Source organism: Saccopteryx bilineata, chromosome 1 (genome assembly GCF_036850765.1).
Source record: "Saccopteryx bilineata isolate mSacBil1 chromosome 1, mSacBil1_pri_phased_curated, whole genome shotgun sequence".
Taxonomy (NCBI): domain Eukaryota; kingdom Metazoa; phylum Chordata; class Mammalia; order Chiroptera; family Emballonuridae; genus Saccopteryx; species Saccopteryx bilineata.
The window spans coordinates 405,998,910-406,020,068 of record NC_089490.1 but is presented as its reverse complement, the minus strand read 5'-3'; the positions used below and the strand labels follow the sequence as shown (position 1 = coordinate 406,020,068).

At 68.9% G+C, this 21,159-nt stretch overlaps 1 protein-coding gene across 5 annotated transcripts; it reads right to left on the bottom strand.

Annotated features, from left to right (window-relative positions):
• Positions 1–514: 514 nt before the first annotated feature.
• TRPM5 (transient receptor potential cation channel subfamily M member 5) lies at positions 515–20,692 on the bottom strand. 5 transcript variants are annotated; one of them, XR_010728171.1, is made up of 27 exons: positions 17,686–17,794; positions 17,318–17,385; positions 16,882–17,008; positions 16,156–16,336; positions 15,176–15,342; positions 14,380–14,563; positions 13,158–13,222; positions 12,791–12,982; positions 12,392–12,494; positions 12,185–12,303; positions 11,466–11,768; positions 11,225–11,365; positions 11,005–11,128; positions 10,323–10,468; positions 9,635–9,747; positions 9,403–9,495; positions 8,994–9,252; positions 8,385–8,503; positions 8,064–8,196; positions 7,440–7,614; positions 3,890–4,043; positions 3,326–3,507; positions 2,908–3,040; positions 2,671–2,741; positions 2,444–2,516; positions 1,380–1,437; positions 999–1,075 (listed from the first exon to the last, which is right to left on the bottom strand). XR_010728171.1 is itself a non-coding variant. In XM_066252339.1 (26 exons), the coding sequence occupies exons 1-26, from the start codon at positions 20,640–20,642 to the stop codon at positions 893–895; spliced, it is 3,642 nt and encodes a 1,213-aa protein (XP_066108436.1). In that variant the 5' UTR covers positions 20,643–20,692; the 3' UTR covers positions 515–892. The 5 variants fall into 5 exon arrangements, 3 of the variants coding, with proteins under 3 accessions (XP_066108436.1, XP_066108435.1, XP_066108438.1); XR_010728172.1 differs by having other exon boundaries at positions 1,059–1,092; XM_066252339.1 differs by lacking the exons at positions 2,671–2,741; positions 17,686–17,794 and adding an exon at positions 20,613–20,692 and having other exon boundaries at positions 515–1,092.
• Positions 20,693–21,159: the final 467 nt, after the last annotated feature.

The following is a 21,159-nucleotide window of genomic DNA, read 5'->3' as shown; positions in this document are numbered from 1 at the left end:
CCACCCAGGCCATGTGTGCAGATGACGGGTGTCCTGGGGCCCCTCACCAGGACGACAGGGTTTGTGCAGGGGGCCCAGCAGCAGGGGAATGAGGACAGTCCCCTCGGCCACTGCTCTCCTGAGACAGGCAGCAGGCCTTGGGAAGGGGTCGGCCAGCTGCAGTGTTGCCCACCCTGGAGCTCCAGGCCCCCAAGGGAAGGAGGGACTGGCCTGGCCGCCCTCGCCGACCTTGGAAAGTGTAGGAGCTGGGACCCCAACCCCACAGGGTAGGTAAACCCTCTCCCATTGCACGTGGCTTATGACTTGGTGACCTGAATGTCTCCCAGCGTCCCAGGGTTCCACTGTGATCCGCAAGGCCTCAGCCCGGGTGTGGGCCTGTTCCCGGGTCCACCTAAGGCAGAGTGGCCGGCAGGGGCGTGGGGCTGCTGCCTGGGCTGGACAGGGTCCAGCACTCACGTGTGAGTTGTTGGGAGTGGGAACCAACACGCAGAGGGAGCGCTTGGGCTCAGGCCTTTTAAAATATTTTTATTTTTCTTGGGGTCCAGGTCTTAAAGGGCAGTAATTCTAACCACTAACACGTCGGAAACACGAGTGTCTTAGCAGACAGGACAGGCCAGAGAGGAGACAGCTGTGGGCCCCGGACTGCTGCCCACCCACTGGGCATGGATAGTTACTCAAATGCTGTCCTAGCGCAGGCTGGTCACTTCCCAGAGGCTCTGTCCACGGGGAGAAGGCCTGCACCTCAGCACTGAGTTCCCTGGCCAAGACGAGGCCTCCAAAGGTGCCAGGCAGGACATGGAGTAATCCCTTTTGACAAGGCCATGATGGTGGGGTTGGGGTGGGGAGTGGTGTGCTCGCGGGACCTGGGGTAAAGTAGCTAAGGGTCCTGGCTTCATCTGCCATGATCCGGGCCGGAGGGCCAGACCGAGGGGGAACGATGGGCCCCTTGTGCTGACAGTCCACGTGGCTCAGGTGTCCAGGGGCAGTGGGCCAGCCTCTGGGGGCTCCCTGCTTCCCGGGCCCCCTCCGTGCTCAGCAGAGGTCTGCCGGTTCCCGATGCCAAAGTTCCAGGAGTCTGTTGGGGAAGGAAGGCTGCTGGGCTGCAGGGAGCCTCGTGAGGCAGGCCGGGCGGAGGGCGCGGTGACCACCCAGAGGTGAGCAGGGCTGGGAAGGCAGCCCTAAGGGGAGGGGCTGGGGCAGGGCCTTGGGGGGCCACGAGGGCACGTTCTCGTGCCTGGCTGGGTCAGTCTGCTTGGTGAGACGGCATCTGCTCCACCATGAAGACTGACCAGCCAAGGGCCATCAGAGGCCTGGGCAGGTCCCCACCCAGGGCAGGGGAAGGCAGATGACAGCACAGCCTTCCCCAGACACACACTTACTGCTGCCCGGGGCCAGCCTGTCGGCCATGGAGGACAGGAGCACCGTGCAGTAATTGACCTGCCAAAGGGAAGACGTTCAGGGAAGCTCCAGGCCAAGGCCCCAGAGCTCTCTGGACAGCAGGGCGCATGCGCCCTCCCCGTCTGCCTCCCGCCATGGGGGGGTCCCTCCCTCTGGCTCACTCGAAGGAAGGTGAAGTTCTGTGTCTGTGTAGGCAGTGTGGGGGCTTGTGAAGGACCCCGCTAGGGAGGGTACCCCGCCTCTCAAGTCTCCAGGGCCCCCCATCCTGCATGCTGAGCCCCGCCAGGGTGCCGGCAGCCCCGTGTCCGTGTGCGCCCCGCCTCTCAAGTCTCCAGCCCCCCCACCTTGCATGCTGAGCCCCGCCAGGGTGCCGGCAGCCCCATGTCCGTGTGCACCCCGCCTCTCAAGTCTCCAGGGCCCCCCCACCTTGCATGCTGAGCCCCGCCAGGGTGCCGGCAGCCCCGTGTCCGTGTGCACCCCGCCTCTCAAGTCTCCAGGGGCCCCCCCTGCATGCTGAGCCCCGCCAGGCTGCTGACGACCCCGTGTCCATGTGTACCCCGCCTCTCAAGTCTCCAGGGCCCCCCCACCTTGCATGCTGAGCCCCGCCAGGGTGCCGGCAGCCCCGTGTCCGTGTGCACCCCGCCTCTCAAGTCTCCAGGCCCCCCCACCCTGCATGCTGAGCCCAGCCAGGGTGCCGGCAGCCCCGTGTCCGTGTGCACCCCGCCTCTCAAGTCTCCAGGGGCCCCCCCTGCATGCTGAGCCCCGCCAGGGTGCCGGCAGCCCCGTGTCCGTGTGCACCCCGCCTCTCAAGTCTCCAGGCCCCCCCACCCTGCATGCTGAGCCCAGCCAGGGTGCCGGCAGCCCCGTGTCCGTGTGCGCCCCGCCTCTCAAGTCTCCAGGCCCCCCCACCCTGCATGCTGAGCCCAGCCAGGCTGCTGACGACCCCGTGTCCGTGTGCACCCCGCCTCTCAAGTCTCCAAGGCCCCCCCCCTGCATGCTGAGCCCCGCCAGGGTGCCGGTGACCCCGTGTCCGTGTGCGGCCCACCTGGGACTCCAGGGCTCGGATGCGCTTCTCCTGCTCTCTCAGGCCCCCGAGGTGCTTGGCTGTGACATCCACCCTGTGGCAGAGCAGGGGGTCAGCAGGCCGCCCTTGGCCACAGGACCCCTGTCCTCCCTCACCCTGTCGCCCAGGCCCTTTGGGTAGGCTTGCGGTCACAGGCCTTTCTGGGTGCCTGAATCCGGGGTGCCCTGGCCCTTCCCCTCGCCCCTGACCTGGGTGCACAGTGCTTCTGCACCCTCCCTGCCGGCACGGCGGGGGCTGGGGTGCACCATCCTGGGGTCGCCTGGGGAGACGGGGGAAGGCCGGGGTTCTAATGCAGGGCAGGCAGGTCCCCAGCAGAGCCCGGTTCAGGGTCAGGAGGGCCTCAGTTTCCCCAGCTCGTCCTGAGCGCAGCAGCAGGGGGCCGCACCCAGCGTTAGGGCCGGGGGCGCCCAGCAGCGATGACACACCTGTGGGCCGTTCTCCGCAGCACCTCCTCCTGGCTGTCCCTCTTCCTCTTCTCCAGCTTGCTCAGGTAGCTCTCCTTCTGCACCGCCTCCCAGGTGACCATCTTCTGGTCCAGGGGCTCCGGCAGGTCTCTCTCTGGGGAGGCCGGGACAGCCGCAGGCTTGGCTAGAGCCAGGTGGGCTCGGGGGGTGGAGGGAGGGCAGGGAGCCCACCCCAGGGATGCCCACCCCAGTGATGCCCACCCGCAGGCTCCCATCCGTCCATGCAGCCGTGCCCGCTGCCCAGAGCCCAGGACACAAGGTCGAGGGGCAGAGGGGACCCCAGCTGCAGGGACCTCCAGGCTCAGCCTGGGCCTGCTGCCCGGGGGGCTGAGGAGGAGCAGGGTGCCCGGGGCCCTGCCTCCCAGCCCCAGGGCCTCACCGAGGCGCGCCCGCTTCTGCCTGGCCTCCTTCTGGAAGACCCTCTGGAGCACCAGGCTAAGGTGGCTGAGCAGGATGAAGGGCGGGGCCAGGGCGGGGCGCTCCTGGTACTCCACGATGAGGTGATAGCGCTGGAACCTCCAGAACGTGTCCGCGTTGCCCTGCACCACCTGGAACGTGTAGCTGCGGGCCGCGCAGCCCCTCAGACACGGGCCCGCCCACCCCGTGCCCTCCGTCCCAGGCTTGGCTTTCTGTCTTAGAGTGGGGCCTGCCCCTCTGGGGGTCTTCACTGCCCGCTCTGTGCTGGACCAGCCCAGGCGCTGGCCGCACCGCCAGGCCTTCAGTCCCGGAAGCGGTGCCAGGCGCGGCAGCTCATGGGGCCGGGACTGGGACGCTTCCACTCCACCGCACGCCGCACCTCCCCCCACCCGTCTGCACTCCAGCGCCCCTGCCCCCCGGAATAGGAGCCAGTGTGGGGGCCACCTCACAGCCAGGGCTCTCCCTGCTCGAGCCCGTGGGGAGCAGGGGGAGCGATGGCCGGGACTGTGTGTGTGTGGGGGGGCACCTGAACATGGCGATCAGCAGGTTCATGAGCAGCACGTTGGTGACCAGCAGGAAGGTGACCAGCAGGAGGATGACCAGCCAGTTGGCATAGAGGTTGGGGCAGGAGGGCGAGCCCTCCAGCAGCAGCGGGTGCACGGAGCAGTTCACGCGGGCTTCTGCAAGGCGGGCAGCCCCATGGGGCCCGGTGAGGACATCGCCCACGGGGCAGCCCCGGGCAGATGCCCTCAGGGGGCGACGGGCCAACTGGGGACGGAGAGCACTGGCTAGGTGACCAGCTAGCCTGGCTTTCAGGGTACGACCTGGCGTCAGTACCCAAAGTCCCCGTCACGGGCCACCCCAGTCCCCTGCAAAGCGGATGGACGGTCAGCACCAGCCCCACGTCCCCTCCTCCGGCAGCTCAGTCACGGCCAGGGCCACGGGCTCTGGAAGCAGACTAAGGCCTGAGGGGCGGGGTGACCAAGGCCCCAGGTTTCTGCTGCCCTCTCACCCCCACCCCCTCCCCAGGCTCTGCCCCAAGCTCCCCGGCGGAGCTGGTCCAGGCAGGGGGCGACAGCGTCTCTGCTGCGGGCCTTCTCAGGGTTCTCAGACACAGACCCTGTCCCAGGGAGCGCGTGGGGGAGCAGGCCGAGCTCCCGCCTTGGGCTGGGGCCCCCCCCAAGGACTGGAGCCCCGGTCCCTCCTCAGCCAGCTCCTCCAAGGGCCAGCCCTGGGGCCCCGCCCAGCCTAGCCCACAGGACAGTCCAGGGGGTGAGGGGGAGGAGACCCACGGTGGTTTTGGGCGCTCAGAACGTCTTTATGGGGTGTATGCAGGTGTGTGCACAATAGAACATGTATACAGGTGTGTGCACAATAGACTTCCTCACACTGTGACGGTCCGGGTGTTGCGGAGGTCTGTGTCCCCGAGTGTGCCCGGCCCTACTGTGCACACTCGCCGGGCGGCAGGGACTGTTTCCATGTGTCCCCGACTCCCTCACTGGCGCACCCCCTCTCCTCTCTCCTGAGTAATGAGGGGCGATCCCGTTCTCCCCCAGGCCCCCCGGGAGGTGGGCCCAGCCTGCCCGATAAAGGCGGCTCTGCGGTGAACGGGGAACAAGACCCCAAGCTTCCCGGGGACTCACCACGGCGCCACCAGGCCGGGCCAGGAATGAAAGTCCCTGGGACACTCCCTTCCTCCCTCCAGCGGGGCACACGGAGGGCACAGAGGCTGCCTCGGCCCGGGGAGGTGCCAGCCGGCGGGCTGCCCGAGCCCGTTTCCCTCTCTGCCCGGGTGTGAGTGAGTTGCTCTCGGCCCCGCACCTGCGGGCTCACCAACCTCAGGGTGCCGACCCTGGCCCGACTGGCCACAGAGTCGCCCCTGTCTGCCCAGCCACCGGGCAGCTCAGGCCTGTCTGAGGGCTTGGACCCCTCAGGGAGTGTGCACGCCCTCTGCCCTCCCCGGGGGGCCCCACACCAGCCTGGCTGGTCTGGTCACTGGGGCTGGGGTGCCCCGCTCCTGCACTGAAAGCACCCCCTCATCCTGCTCCTGCCCGAGGGTCACGGCGCCGTCCCTGGCTGGGGCCGCACGATGACGGCAGCAGGGGCTGGTTAACTAATGGTCCGGAAAATGAGTGCCGTGGGCGGGCAGACCCGGAGCGGGTGCAGTGGGCGGTGGGGGGCAGAGACGACAGCTGAGGGCATGGGCCTCTCGGGACACCCCCGCCAGAGGCCGTTTCCATGACGGCGCAGCCCCTTTCCCGCCGGTCCGTGTGCCTCCATCACGCGTCACCCCGTTGGCAAATATTTACTGTGAGTTTTTGCCTCATTAGCTACGAAGGTCAGGGTCAGGGCTCAGTGACCCAGCGTGCCTGTGATTGCCTGTGGCCCAGGAGTGTCCGGAGGGGCTGGCGCCCTGGGCCCCGGACAGTGGCAGCTGGCCCACCTTCCTCCAGGGGGCCAGTCCCCGCCCCTCACGGACCCCAGCCGTCCCAGGGGCCTGTACTGGTGTCCCCGTCCCCCATCCCAGGGCTCTCTGGCAGCCCTCAGCCAGGCAGCAGCTCTGTCCCCCACACTGTACCTACTGTGAGAAATTCCCGAAGCCTCTCCCAGCCCCCCAATCCTGCACAGGGGCCGGTGTGGAGACACCGTGTCCTCAGACAGGCCACACAGCCAACAGTGAGTGAGGCACGCCCTGGCAGCAGAGGCCTGTGCAGCAGGTAGGTGACAGGGAGACTCACTGCCCAGCAGGTCAGGCAGGAGGGCAGAGGTCAGGGGTGTGGGGTCAGCCAGAGGGGCCCAGACGCCAGGCGATGGTCAGGGTGGACTGGATGGCCCCCCACTGCATGCACAACCCCTGCCCATCCCCCGTCTGGCACAGACCACAGACCCCCCCAGGGCAAAGCAGCCCCCCCCCCCCCGGCAGGTGACCAGCCCTTGCCACCTCAAGGCCTCCTCCTATCACAGGGCACGGCCCCAGGCCTGAGGTCAGGGGCCCTGAGGCCTGGCCCTGTGCGGTGTGAGGGCTCTAGGGGCTGACCTCAGGGACTTCCAGGCTAGGGGCTCAAGGACCACACCCGGGGTGTATTACAGAAGGAACCTTAGTAAACTGGACTCCGTGCGACCGTACCCAGGTGGGTCCCACTGGAGTCTGGCCCCGAGGCACCCTGCCCCCGGCCAGTGCTGACCGTACCCAGGTGGGTCCCACTGGAGGCTGGCCCCGAGGCACACCCCCCCGGCCGGTGCTGACCGTACCCAGGTGGGTCCCACTGGAGCCTGGCCCCGAGGCACCCCCCCACCGGCCAGTGCTGACCGTACCCAGGTGGGTCCCACTGGAGCCTGGCCCCGAGGCACCCCCCCCCCCGGCCGGTGCTGACCGTACCCAGGTATGTCCCACTGGAGCTTGGCCCCGAGGCACCCCCCCCCCCGGCCGGTGCTGACCGTACCCAGGTGGGTCCCACTGGAGTCTGGCCCCGAGGCACCCCCCCCCCGGCCGGTGCTGACCGTACCCAGGTGGGTCCCACTGGAGGCTGGCCCCGAGGCACCCCCCCCCCCCCCCGGTCGGTGCTGACCGTACCCAGGTGGGTCCCACTGGAGGCTGGCCCCGAGGCACCCCCCCCCCGGCCGGTGCTGACCGTACCCAGGTATGTCCCACTGGAGCTTGGCCCCGAGGCACCCCCCCCCCCGGCCGGTGCTGACCGTACCCAGGTGGGTCCCACTGGAGGCTGGCCCCGAGGCACCCCCCCCCCGGCCGGTGCTGACCGTACCCAGGTGGGTCCCACTGGAGGCTGGCCCCGAGGCACCCCCCCGCGGCCGGTGCTGACCGTACCCAGGTGGGTCCCACTGGAGTCTGGCCCCGAGGCACCCCCCCCCCCCGGCCGGTGCTGACCGTACCCAGGTGGGTCCCACTGGAGGCTGGCCCCGAGGCACCCCCCCCCCGGCCGGTGCTGACCGTACCCAGGTGGGTCCCACTGGAGCCTGGCCCCGAGGCACCCCCCCCCCGGGCCGGTGCTGACCGTACCCAGGTGGGTCCCACTGGAGGCTGGCCCCGAGGCACCCCCCCCCCGGCCGGTGCTGACCGTCGATCTCGTCCAGCGGGATCTGTCCGAAGATCTGTAAGTAGGGCCGGTAGAGCACACGGCGGAACACCCACTCCAGGCGGCCGTCGTGGGGGTGCAGCAGTGCCTGTGTGGCCACGCCGTAGGCCACGAGCCACACGCTCAGGAAGAAGAGGAAGAAGAAGACGTCCTTCATCTGGAGTGGGGGCAGGGGAGGAGCAGGCACAGCCCAGGTCAGTGGGGCCACCATCCACCCAGGGTCGGGGGGCCCAGGTCAGTGAGGGCCCCACCACCTGCCCAGGTCAGCAGGAGGCCTACTGTCCATCCAGGGTCGGGGGCCCAGGTCAGCGAGGGGCCCACTGTCCACCCAGGGTCGGGGGGCCCAGGTCAGTGGGGGCCCCACCACCTGCCCAGGTCAGCAGGAGGCCTACTGTCCATCCAGGGTCGGGGGCCCAGGTCAGCGAGGGGCCCACCATCCACCCAGGATCGAGGGGCCCAGGTCAGCGGGGGGCCCACCATCCACCCAGGATCGAGGGGCCCAGGTCAGCGGGGGGCCCACCATCCACCCAGGATCGAGGGGCCCAGGTCAGCGGGGGGCCCACCATCCACCCAGGATCGAGGGGCCCAGGTCAGCGGGGGGCCCACCATGCGCTCCACGATGATGATCTTGGGGCCCAGTTGCTTGTGGATGGCGAAGATGTGGATGAGGCGAAGCGTGAACACCATGAAGTCGATGGCGAGGACCGTCCGGCCAGCCTCAAACACCGCGGGCAGCATCCTGGGGGGCGGGGCAGACCGCAATGGGCTGCTGGCGCGAGGGGGGGGGCTCCTCCAGGGAGCGCCGCCCAGGTGTCGGCAAAGGCAGGACTCCCGAGGCCCTGAGTGGCTCCATCCTCAGGGTGGCCCTGCCCCCCGGCCTCCAGCCCCCCAGTTCAGAAGCTGCTGCCCCCCCAGGGCCCCACAGACCTGCAAGTGACACCGACGATGAACAGGGAGATGGCCACCATGTCGCACTTGTTCCAGTTGTCCTCCACATACAGCGTGAACTTCTTCATCAGGTGTGTGTCCTCGTCTGTGAAGTAGCCCTGGCAGGGGGCCAGAGAGGGTCCACTGGCAGCCCGGGCCCCCACCGGCTGCAGACGCCCCCCCCCAGCAGACCGGGCGGGGTCCACAGGGGTCCGCCTCCACCGCTGGGCCCCCACCGGCTGCAGACGCCCCCCCCCCTCCAGCAGACCGGGCGGGGTCCACAGGGGTCCGGCTCCCCCACCGGGCCCCCACTGGCTGCAGACGCCCCCCCCGCAGACCGGGCAGGGGTCCACAGGGATCCGGCTCCCCCACTGGGCCCCCACTGGCTGCAGACACCCCCTTCCCCACCCCTTGCAGACCGGGCGGGGGTCCACAGGGGTCCGGCTCCCCCACTGGGCCCCCACCGGCTGCAGACGCCCCCCCCTCCAGCAGACCGGGCGGGGGTCCACAGGAATCCGGCTCCCCCGCTGGGCCCCCACCGGCTGCAGACGCCCCCCCGCCCCCACAGACCGGGCGGGGGTCCACAGGGGTCCGGCTCCCCCTGCTGACCTGCCGGATCTCCTCCAGCACCAGGGTGAAGACCCAGAAATAGAGAGTGACCTCAGGCCCCGACGGCCCCCGCGGAGGTGGCTGGAAGTCCACCAGCAGGACGTAGGTGAACAGGAAGAGGAACGCGAAGTACATGATCACGTTGCCCAGGAACACGGTCACGGGGGCACCCCAGAACTTGCGCCAACGGCTGAGCAGGAAGGCCGCGCGGGGGCCGCGGCGGCCCTGAGTCCTCGGGGCCTCGGCCGGCGCTTCCACCCTGCACCACAGAGGAGGCCACAGCCAGCGGTGAAGCCGTGGCCGGGCGCCGCCCGCCAGGAGCCTCCGCTCTGCCTATGGAGCCCAGCCTTTCGGATGCTGCGCCCCCGGACCCCTGCGCCGCCCTCTCCGCCCTCCGCGAGGCCCTGACCCGCTGCCCGGGCTGCAGAGCAGGCTCTTCTCTGTGTCCAGGCTGTCCAGCTCCTGCAGGTCCTCCTGGCCTGTCCTCAGCGGGGACTTCTCACTGCAAGCACAGAGGACCTTCAGGGCCCACGGGAGGGACGCCCAGAGGTGCCCAGCCAGCAAGGACGTGTGCGGTGCCCGGGGAAGGCGTGCAGGGGTGCAGGACCAGCAAGCCCAGCCCCAGGGGCCCCGTGACAGACCTGAAGGTGATGAGGTTTGTGCAGAGGAGGGCGGGGCACAGGAAGGTCGCCAGTAGCCACAGGATGGGGGTGCCCGAGGCCATGTCCCCCCACCAGAGCTTGGTCAGGAAGGCCTGGAATAAAGGCACGGCTGCTGGCCTTCTCTCGCTACACCTCTGCCCGCGCCGTGACCCACGCCCTGCCATCCCCACCCGGTCCTGCCTCCTGGGGCCTCCATCCTGGGGCGGGGGGGGAATGTGAGAGCGTGTTCCATGCCTGAGGCCAGGCTGTGGGGTCTGGGGAAGGCCGAGCGGAGGAAGTGGCGCTTCCGCTGAGACCCGAGGTGGCCATGGGCTGGCCGTGCAGAGGCGTGGCCATGGGCTGGCCGTGCAGAAGCGTGGCCAGTGGAGGAAGCCGGGCGGCAGCTTCCACGAAAGGAACCCCCACTTCCTGCGCCCTCCACCCCACATGGCTGGGATGTGGGGAGCAATGGGGGGCAGCGGCTGAACTGGGGGCGGTGGAGGGGTCCACGGTGTCTCCTGTCCGGCCGCCTCACCGCGGAGGAGTCTGCGGGTGTCTCCTGTCCACCCGCCTCACCGCGGAGGGCTCCGCGGGTGTCTCCTGTTCGTCCGCCTCACCGCGGAGGGGTCCGTGGGTGTCTCCTGTCCTTCCGCCTCACCGCGCAGTCCACCCTGAGCTGGCTGCTCACCTGCACCCCCTCGTGGGCAAAGAAGGCCTTGGTGTCGGCCTCGGTGGCCAGGTGCAGACAGGTGGTCCTGCTCCAGGAGCGGTTGCGGCGCACCAGCAGGGCGAAGGTGCGGTCCTCGCTGTTGTTGTAGCACTCGGAGAAGAGGCCTGCCCGCGGGACCAGCGCTGGCACCGGACACAGAACACCGGAGCCCCCCGATTTCCGGGCCGACCCCTGCCGGATGGGCCTCTCCGCCCACTGGGCATCCCCACCGGGCCTGTGTGCTCCACGGAGACTGACCATCCCCACCGGGCCTGTGTGCTCCACGGAGACTGACCATCCCCACCAGGCCTGTGTGCTCCACGGAGTCTGACCATCCCCACCGGGCCTGTGTGCTCCACGGAGACTGACCATCCCCACCGGGCCTGTGTGCTCCACGGAGACTGACCATCCCCACCTGGCCCACCTGGGGCTCCTCTGTCCCCCATCAGGATCTTGGGATTCATGGTCGCCCTGAGTGGCCCCCTCCCACCAGATGCCCAGGTGTCGGGCTGCACCGTCACTCCTGTGTGCCCATCTGTCCCTCTGTGGGGACGTGGAGGCCCACCTTCCCATTGGGAGGTGGCCATAGGCCCTGAAGGGTCACCGAGGTCACCTGGGACCCGCACCACGGGGTCGGTCTGAGGCCAGGCCGGGGGCTCACCCAGGGCCAGCTGCTCGTAGGTGGCCCTGCGCGTGGTGCGGTCCACCTCGGCCTCCGTCTCCAGGTGAGACATCTCTCTGAGGATCTTGCAGGCGGCCAGAGCGGCGGCCACACCCTCCTGGCCCTAGGAGACTGTCTGAGGAGGCCGGCCTGCCACCCCACCCTCCCCGGGGGGACCCCAGGGGAAGCCCGGGCTGAGGGGAGCGTGGCCGCCGCTCACCATGGCCCAGAAGTAGGTGGCCATCTCATGGCGGTTCTGCAGCACAGCCCAGAGGAACAGGTCCCGCCACGGGTTCTCGCTCTTCTGGCTCAGGTCCAGCGGCCACCTCTGGCCGAAGAGCCGCCTGGCAGGCCCCTTCTCCTAGAGGACAGAGCCGTCAGCCTCCGGCGTGGTGCCTGCCCGCTTCCCTGTCCCCGTTCCCCGTCCCCCCGTCCCCCGGTCCCCCGGACGGCCAGCTCGCCTGGTAGAGCCCGCGGCAGGCGTCGTGCAGGAAGTCCTTGAGCACACGGGACACCTCGTGCAGGGAGAAGGCGGGCGGCCCCGTGGGCGGCCCCCGGGCGTGCGGCGCGGGGCGGCCTTCCTCCAGCTTGCGCTGCAGCAGGGTGAAGAGCAGGCTCTTGGGGGGCACGGCCTGGTACAGCTGCTGCAGCCGCCCGTAGGTCAGGAAGTCGGCCACGTCCGCGCCGTGGTCCACGAAGAGGCGCACGAACTCCGGCTTGTTGCTCACCAGCGCGTCCATCATCGCCTCCTCCAGGTCACAGGACTGCGTGGCCACAGGGACACAGGGCAGGGGGCGGGGGCGTGCGGGGTGAGCGAGGGGAGCGGGTGGAGAAGGGACCCCTTGGCATGGACCCTGCTCCCCGGCACCCGGCCTGTCCCTCTGCGGGCAGAGCTTGGGGCTGCGGCGGCCGAGGGTGTCATGGTCCCCCGGGCTTTGGTGTGAGCCCACAGCCGAGGGTTGTTCAAAGCATCCAGTGGGGCAGGGCGGGGGGCGCACTGAAGAGTGAGCTGGCAACCTGGGATGTGCCCTGCCCCACTCCCCCGAGCCCGGTGACCCCAGGAGAGAATGGACCGTGACCCTCTGGACCCCGCCTGCCACCAGGGCCCCCTCAACAGGGGCTCCTGCCCTCCACTGGCCAGAACCGGGGCTTGGGGAGGTCCCCAGGGCAGGCAGGCCACCTTCCACTCCACGTCCCCGTTGAAGAGCTCGCTCTTGGCGATGTCCACGCGGTCCCAGGCCACCGCCAGCTTGAGCTCGTCCAGGTAGTCCTGGGCCTCCTGGCTGTGGCTCTTGCAGGCTGCGGGCAGGGCGGTTGGGGCGGGGAGGCTGAGGGCGAGCCCAGCGCCCTCTTCAGGCCTCCTGTGGGCGTGGCACGTGGCCCTCACCTTTCACCAGCGCTTTCAGGATGACGGTGTCCAGCTCCTCGGAGCCCTCCTGTTCGAAGTCGTGGACGGTGAGCAGGTGCGGGTGGGAGCTGATGTTCTGCAGCTGCGACGCAGGCACAGAGGCATCGGTGGAGGCCTGGCCGGCCACACGGTGTGACCCGAGCCAGTAGCGCTGGCCGGCCACCCTGCGTGCCCGACACCCACTGGCCTGGTGCAGAGCCACTGCAAACTGGGGGCTTGCTCCTGGGACCCCTGCTCCACGAGGGCCTGAAGCCGGATGGGAGCGGGGCACAGAGCTTCCCCAAGGGCCAGCCCCGCCCAGGAGCGGGGTACGGTGTGGGGTACGGTGCGGAGGGGGGGGCAGGGCCACCCTCCAGACTGGTCTCTGGGGGCTCCTACCAGCTTTGTCCAGTGCAGAATGTCCTCCCAGGAGAAGTGCTCACTGGGGAACTTCTCTTTCAACTGCTTCTCGGCCACTTGAGGCACCAGGAGGTGCGGCTGGTTCACCAGGGCAGCCAGCACATCGGCAATGCCCCCCGAGCCCGCCAGGATCAGCCACGGGGCGGCCTGCTCCACGGCCCTGGAGATCCTCTGAGGCAGCAGGGCGGGGACGGGGCCCCGAGTCAGCTCCCTGGGCCTCCCGAGCCCCCGGGTGTTCCTGTCCCCCTTCCTCCACTCTCTGTCCCAGTGGGCAGGGCCATGCAAGAGGCCCCTGCCAGCCCGCCAGGGGGCTCCAGCCAGCCGGGCCCCCGCGCCCTCCCCGTACCTCCAGGGTGCTGGGCTCCCCGTTGACCAGCAGACAGAGGACGGGAATCTCGATGCTGCTGGTGCCTGTGGACAGAGCACTGGTGAGGCCCTCCCAGCCTGGGGAGAGCGGTGGACCCTGGGACCCACCCGGTGGGGCCAGGTCTCAGGCCACCAACCTGCCACGTTTTCTGATCAAATGCCAAACCAAGTGGCACTTCTGGGAAGTGTGGGCTCCAGGCTGCAGCCAGGGGCCACATGTCAGAGGCCCTGTCACCTGGGGACAAGGTCACCAATTTCCCGCCCCTCCTGCACTCCCCCCCCACGCACACCAGTGTCCAACATGGCCACTTTGTGGCTGTTAAAACAGCAAGTAACATGTCTGCAGTTAAATATCTGGCCCCTGGCTGCGCTGGCCACACTCCAGGTGCTCAGCGGCTGTTCCCTGTGCTGATGGAAGGGGTCAAGGAACGACCTGGGATGGTTTCTCTCCCAAACAGGGGCCAGAAATGAGACTTCCCGAGGGGGAAGCATCCCCCCAGAGATGCCTGGACCCGTCGGGTCGGTCTGCTGGGTGGGGGGAGCTTCAGCTCGTGAGCAGGGTCCTCCCTAACCCCCAAGGCATGACGTTGTGCCAGCCAGCGTGGGGACAGTTAGAGCACACACAGCTGTGGGTGTGTATTCATCTGTAAGGCGTGCTCGGTTGCAGAACGTTTCTTATTGCTCATAAGGACACCTAAGCCGTTCTCTACCTAGTTTGTACATGTGAGTGACCCACCTGCATTTCTTAGAAAACCCAGTTCTCAAACGCCCCCAGGGGCTCCCATTCACTGGGTGGCACTGCCCCCTGGTGGCAGCGCACCCCGTGGCCCGTGGAGGGAAACGGGCCTGGTCCAATGTGCACATCTCATTTACCTTCCTGAAGCCCCCAGCCCCCAGCCCCCCGCCAGAGCCCCTGGCCAGGCGATGCCCAGCAGACACGGAGCTGCCGCTCTTCCCGTCAGGGTTACTCCGCCAGCCACGCCCCTGTCACTCTGCCAGCCACGCCCCTGTTACTCCGCCAGCCACGCCCCCTGTCTCCCCACCCCTTATACATCCTCCACGCTCAGGCAGGCTTGGTGCCTGCTCCGCCTGGGATTCTTCCCGTCCCCCACTCTCCCACCACACACATCCGGTGGTTCTTCCGGCCCTGCTCCCCTCTCCCCTGCCCTGTGCTCCCCGGGGGCCTCCCGGGGCGCCCTCACCCCCATAGCCGGTCCTCTGTTCGGAGATGTATTTCTCCAGCCTCAGCCACAGCTCCGTGGGCCCGTCCCCCTTCCCAGGGGCGTCCGGCTCCACCAGGATGAAGTGGGAGTGGTTGCTGTCCAGCGTGCAGAGTGGGCCCCGGCAGCCGCTGTCCTCCGTCGGGTAGTGGACGGGGCTGTGCTCCTGGGCACCCCCCCCCCCCGTTGCCCACAGTGAGGCCAGGGGGCAAGGTTTCTCCTTAGTCTTGTCCCCACCCCCTAGAGGGCTGGGCTGCTGGCGAGGGGTTCCCCCAGAAAGAAGGCAGGGCTGCAGGGGCTCGGGGTGTCCTCCGGTCCTGCCCTTAGACAGGCCTGGGGTGGAAACAGACACTACTCGCCCAGAGCCGCCCTGGCCTGTGGGGCAGTGGCCAAGACAGGCATTTGGGCACCCTCCTGGGCTGGGTGGGTCCTTGTTGCCTAGGCAGCCCCCTGCCCACGCCCTTCCCTGGGCCATGCTGCTCTCTGCTGGCCGCGTGCTGGGCACTGTGCTGCCCAGGCTGCTGGTCCTCCCACAACCTCTCATAGTGTCCACCCTTCAGAGCCCTGACCTTGCTCTGCCCAGCCCGTGAGCCCCGAGGGCAGGGCACTGAAGTCTGTCCACAGTGGACTGGCATGCAGATGGACTCGGGAAATGTTCACTCAGTGAGGTGCGGTCGGCCAGCCAGACCACACTGGGGGCCTCCGCCGTGCGCCGCCCTCCTGGCCCCCCAGGGCTCACCTTCCTCCACGGCCTTGGGGCTCCGGGCCGGACACTCACCTGGGCATCGTCCAGAAGCTGATGGTGCAGCACCTGGCCCAGCGAGGCGATGCCAACGGCCACCACGCGGGCCTTGGTGGACGTGCTGGCCAGCGAGTGGTCACGCACCGCCTGCCCGACGTGCCGGCTGAGGCCCACTCGGAGCGCGCTGGTCAGGATCCAGGCGCCTGCAGGACAGGCGGGGGCGGGGGCGGTTGTTCACCGTGCTGGCAGCGCCCAGTCCTCCCACCTGCAGGGTGTCTGTGGAGCCGCCCCCACCCTGCCCGGCCCAGGACAGCCCAGGAGAGCGGGTCAGGCTCTGCCCGGCCGCCCGTGCGGGGCCAGAGCCCAGGGAGGCTTTCCCACACGGCACAGCCCCCAACCCGTCCGGCTCTCAGACCGTTTCTCTTCGCCACACGGTCAGGTCTGTGCCACCGGACCTCAGAAACCCCATCTCCTGTGCTGGTTTCCCGCAGACAGAGCGAGTGGCCTGAAGATGAGCTCAGTGATGTGATTCTAACCCCGGTGACTGGGAGGCCCGAGTGCGCCCCGGACAAGGGAGCATCCACCGTGGGCAGCGGTTGTGGAACACCTCACGCCCCCCTACCCCGCCCCAGAGGCATCTCGCTGAGGCCTGTGGGCCCTTCAAGCCGAGGAGCCAGGCCTCTGCCCACAGAACGGTCAGGACCCTCCGGGGGGAGGCGCTGGGCCCGCGGGAGGGACCCTGAGTCCCTCTGCTGTAGCCCCAGGAGCTGTGCCCACTAGAGGCCTGTGGAGGGAGGGGGGCGTGAGGACCACCGCTGAGGGGTAGGCTGGCTGCTCCACGGTCGGGGGTCTGGGGGGCGGCCTGGGACCCTGGACCTGGGGGGCCCGCCCCGTGCCCCGTGCCCCGAGCAGACCTCGCCCTGGACCTGGGGGGCCCTCCCCGTGCCCTGAGCTGACCTCGCCCTGGACCTGGGGGGCCCTCCCCGTGCCCGAGCAGACCTCGCCCAGGGCCTCACCCGTGCTCTGCGCGGCCTTCACCAGCCCCTTGCGCAGCACGTCCCGCAGCCAGGACTTCATGGCGAAAGGCCTCTCCATGCCCACCAGGGACACCACCAGGTTGGGGGCCGGCAGGTGCCACTCGGCTATCAGGAGGTCGAAGAGCACGGAGGGGGCCAGGCTGCTGGGCACCTTGACGAACTGCGGGGCAGAGGGGCCAGCGGCTCAGGGGGCGGGGCGGGCGCACTGTGCATGCGGGGGGGGGGGGGGGGGCGGGTAGGGCGGGTCTGGGCCTGCCTTACGGCCTGGGCAGTCTCCGCCCCAGCGCGGCCTCGCTTCTGCTCTGTGAGAGGGGAGGGCTGGGCAGGGCGGGCACTGCCAGCTCCAGAATTCTGCTCACATGAGGGCTCTGAGCAGGGGCCCCCAAAACAGCAGCCCTGGGGAGGTGGGTGGGCACCTGCAGACAGCAGCCCTGGGGGGTGGGCAGGGGCCCCCAAAGCAGCCCTGGGGAGGTGGGTGGGCACCTGCAGACAGCAACCCTGGGGGGTGGGCAGAGGCCCCCAAAGCAGCCCTGGGGAGGTGGGTGGGCACCTGCAGACAGCAGCCCTGGGGAGGTGGGCAGGGGCCCCCAAAGCACCTGGGGAGGTCGGCCTCAGGATTCTCAGGGTTCAGGGAGGAGCAGGGGCCCAGGGGGTCCCGGTGATCACGTGGTGCTCAGTCACCAGGGTTTGCGGCGGTGGGCTTACCTTTGCCCGTTTCTTCCCGGACCCTCCGAATTCGATCTCGCCCCGGCACAGGCCCAGCCCCCACCTGCCTCCCACATCCCTGGGGCTGCCAGGACCGGCGCCCCCCGCCTCCTGCCTGGGGACCTTCCTGCAGGGACAGAGGACATGAGAGGCGAGCCTTGCCTCCCTCCCCTGCTTGCCTGAGGCTGGGGGCTGCCTCACCAGGGAAGCCCCTTTCCCCCGGCAACAAGCTGGCAGAGGGCTGGTGGACCCACCAAGAGAGCACCCCTGCCCCCTGGGGCCTTCCCCCCAGCCTGATGCCCCACCATCACAGCCAAATCCCCTGTCCCCATTGTCCCTGAAAGTCCCGCCCCAGTCGCTGGGACCTCCCAGGCAGCCGGGTGGGGATGGGGGATGCATCCTGACCCGCCCGCCGTCTCCTGGTCCCACTTCTCACCTCTCCGCGGGCACCTTGCACCAGGCACTCCTGTCGCCACTTCTGCGGGGGCTTTGGCAGGGGGCGTCCTGGAAACCCCCGAAAGACTTAGCCAAGGTCTCCTAGACTCCTGGACACCCAGCCCACACCCCCCTCGGCCCAGCACAGCGATGGGGACCCTGAGTGGACCTGGGTGGACAGGGGTGGGCAGGTGAGAAGATGAGGCTGATGCTCAGGTGCAGGGGACCCTGGGGGCTGGGGGCGGCTGAGGGGGGCCTGGGGAACACCGTGTGGGGAAGGAAGGGACCCCCTCCTTGCCCAGGTGGGTCCTGGAGGCCTGGGAGGGAAGGCTCTTCCCATCCAGTGCCTGCCCCACCCTGGCCACCCACCCTGATCTCCACGTCCAGTGCTGGGCCCGTGTTATCTCTCTGCAGCCCCCAGAGGTGCAGCGCGGTAGCCCTCCCCATGTGGCAGACCTCGAGGGCCGGGGGCCCAGGACTGGCCGGTGTGACAAGGGGCTGGGTGCCCACCAGCCAGTGCCTCTCGGAGCTGCTTCCCAGGGTCTCCCCGCACCTGCCTCCAGCCAGGGCCACCGTGTCACCACCTCCTGTCTCTAATGGCTTCCTCTGCAAACTCGGCGGGGAGTGCGTCCACCCCTGCACCCCTCCCCCGGAAACCAGTGCCCGTGTGAGGAGTGACGGTGTCCCCAGTGGGGTCCTGGGTTCTGGGAGACCCGAGAGGCGCTGCCTCGCGAGGTGCACCTGTGGAGCCGGGTCCCCTGGCTGCTCCACAGTCACCCAGTCCAGCCGAGGGTGTCAGCACCCCCCCTTCCCACTGAGCTGTTTTCCCAGCCTGTCCCTGTCACCCTGCCCGGCACCTGGGGCCAGGAGGCGCCCGGGGCAGTGCCCAGCCAGGACAGCCCTGTGAGAGGACAATGGGTCCTTCCACAAACCCTTCCTGCCGGTGGCTCCCATTCTTGGGGCCGGCCACCTGTGTGCCCAGTAGGGGACGGCGGGGGGGGGGAGCTGGGCCCCTGCAGGCGAGACAGGGACTCGTGTCCCGCTGTGTCTCTGAAGAAGGTGTGGCCGGGTCCCGAGTCCTGGTCCCCGTGAATGGAGCCTTTTGTGGAAATAAGCTCTTTGCAAGATGACGTCATCAGGATAGGCCCGGGACTGGTGGCCTTAGGCAAACAGGGGGGAGGCATGTGGCCATGGAGGCAGAGGAGGAGGGTGTCGGCCACGAGCCCAGGGACGTGGGGTGGGGGGACCCCAGAAGCTGTCAAAGGCATGAGAGGGGCTCCCCGAGAGCCCCCCGAGGGAGTACGGCCCTGAGACACCTTGATCTGGGACACCCGGCTCCGGAACCAGGAGAGAACCAGTTCTTGTTATTTTAAAAGGCCCACGTGGTGGTCGTTTGTCACGGCCACGCCAGAACGCTCTCCCAGGTGTCCACCCGGAGGGCCGCAGAGTGGTGGGCAGGCCAGTGGGGGCTGGGAACTCCCTGGGCCAAGCCCAGCACCCCACTGGCTGTGTGGCCACGCAGCCCGCCCCCAACTTCCCGCCCCCCGCCCCCCACGCCAGCAGCAGCGCTGGCTCCAGAGGCTTTGGGGCCGAGGGCCTGGGGCCCAGCCCTGGGGGGGTGGGGGGCAGGGTGGGGGCGGGGCTATGCAAATCCTCGGCTTCCAGCTCCCAGGGCGGGAACCTGGCGCCTGGGCTGCAGGGTGGGGGGATTTGAATACGGCCTCTCCGAGCTGGTCAGCCCTGGTTTGAATACGCAGGCTGATGTCGCAGGACAAGGCCTGTGTGTTGGGGTTGGAGGAGGGGAGATGAGACAGGAGCTGGGTCCCTGTCCGGGGGCAGCCGTGACGAAGCCCCTCCCTCAGACTGGGCACTCAGCTGACCCAGGGCTGCACCCCCTCTGGAGGCCCCACGGGGTGTGGGGGGTGCCCGGGGTGCTCATTCCTGGCTCTGCCCGCTGTGTCCCTCTGTCCAGATCTCCCCCTTCTTGCAGGGACACCGGTCATTGGGTCAGGACCCACCCTACCCTATTGTGACCTCGTTTTAACGAACCACATCGATAAAGACCCTCTTTCCAAATCAGGCCACGCCCTGAGGTTGTGAGCAGACAAATCTTGGGGGATACTCTTCAACCCCAAAGTCCAGGCAGCAAAGAGAAGGCCGTGCTCCGTGCTGGGAGGTGAGGCAGAGCGGGGCCCGCAGGGGCGGCCCTCAGGCCCTCCCGGGAGGGCCCTGTCCTGTGCTGCCTGGCCACCGTAGGGGCATTTTGGCCACATCTGGACTCATTCCTCAAGCAGGGGGCGTGCACGGTTCTCTGTGGCCCCTTGCCTCCCAGGGCACATGTGGGTTGGGGGTTTGGGGGCCTGGACAAACACCACATACTCATTCATGCCCGTGAGCCTCAGGCAGGCCGGCGCAGAGAGGAGGCCGGTGGGGATGGCCTCGGCCTGGGGTGGGTGCATGGGGGGCTCCTCCCAGGCCGTCCCTCACTGATGGGGCAGCTGGTCTTGAGCAGGGGTGTGGACGGCCAGCCCCGGTTCCCTGGGACCACGGCCGCCAGCCCTCACTTCACACGCGACGGGCGGGCCGAGGGGGACCTCGGGGACTGCGCGGATACCAGGCAAATGGGCCCGGCTGGGGCGGGGATGCAAATAAGCAGAGTTTGCATGAGCAGGTGCCCGGTGTGTCCTGTCCCCCTGTTCCTGGAGGGGGTGGGGCAGTGAGGGTCTTGCGAGCCCCTGGCTAGAACCCTACCCCACTGTCCTGAGAGGAAAGACGGGCAGGTGGTCAGCCCCAGCAGCGAAGGTGCCCAGGGGAGGGGCAGAGGGCCTCCCCCTTGCCCAGGCCCTCAGGGGAAGGGCCTCAGAGTGGGCAGAGCCCCTCAGGGGGACCACCCCAGGCCCTTCAGGCTCTCTGGGCCCGGCCCCCCTACGTGAGGGGCAGGAAGAAGGCACCCACCGTCTCCCATGCTCAGCAGGCCAGTGGTCGGGGCCGTGGCCCCTCCACCCCAGCATAAACTCAGGGGTCTCCCTGGGCTGACTGTGAATCCAAATCCCGGAGGGGTCGAGGAGGGGCCAGAGCAGCCCCCAGCATCGCCCCAGGTACTTCCGGCCACCCACCCCCACATTCCCGGGCTCTAACCCCCACCTGCCTCTCCTGACTGCGTGGATCCGGGACCCAGGACCATGGGGCCGTCCCTCCCCTCCCGGTCCCCCTGCCCTTCCTTCCCACTCAGCTGGGTGACAGGACAGTCACCCCCACTCCTGTCCCAGCTGGGAGCCGGCCACAGGGGCACCTACCTGCCTGCTTTCTTCCTGACAGCCGGACATGCTGCTGGCCCAGGAGCGGGGTGAGGGCTGCCCACGGACCAGGGCACTAGCGAGCGGGCTGCTGGCTCCTCCCCCGCACCCACCACGCCCGGCACCCGGCAGCCAATGCCATGGCCAGCGACGGGGTGGGGCGCCAATCCCGACAACCGGGCCTACAGGCCTGCTGTGGCCAAAGCCGGGCAGGCAACCCCAATGTGGGGGTGGCTCCTGGACCTCCTCGCTTGCCCTGTTCTCTTCACGGGCCTGCAGCCGAGTCCAGCCCGCGCCTCTCCCCGACGCGCCTAGTTTCCCACGCAGCCTCAGTTTACCTCTCCCAACAAGGGCGTGCGGAAGAGGGTCCCCTGGAGAAGCGGCCTCCCTCTCTCCCAGAGTTCTGCAAAGCCACGGGGCGTCGGCGCCCGGGGAGTGGGGTCCTCCCAGGAAGGTGGCAGGGCACAGCTGGCTGACTGGCTCCAGGGGCATTGCATGAATGCTGTCCCTTCCTCCGGGCGCAGGACAGGACAGTGCCCTGGGGAGT

Coding starts and splice junctions, on each gene's coding strand:
- TRPM5 (XM_066252338.1), bottom strand. CDS start 17,763: ATGGGGAGGGCTACCGCGCTGCACCTCTGGGGGCTGCAGAGAGATAAC. Junction 8,504..8,993: donor TGCTGGAGGAGATCCGGCAG/GTCAGCAGGGGG, acceptor GCCCCCTGCCAG/GGCTACTTCACAGACGAGGA. Junction 1,438..2,443: donor TCCGAGCCCTGGAGTCCCAG/GTGGGCCGCACA, acceptor TCCCTTTGGCAG/GTCAATTACTGCACGGTGCT.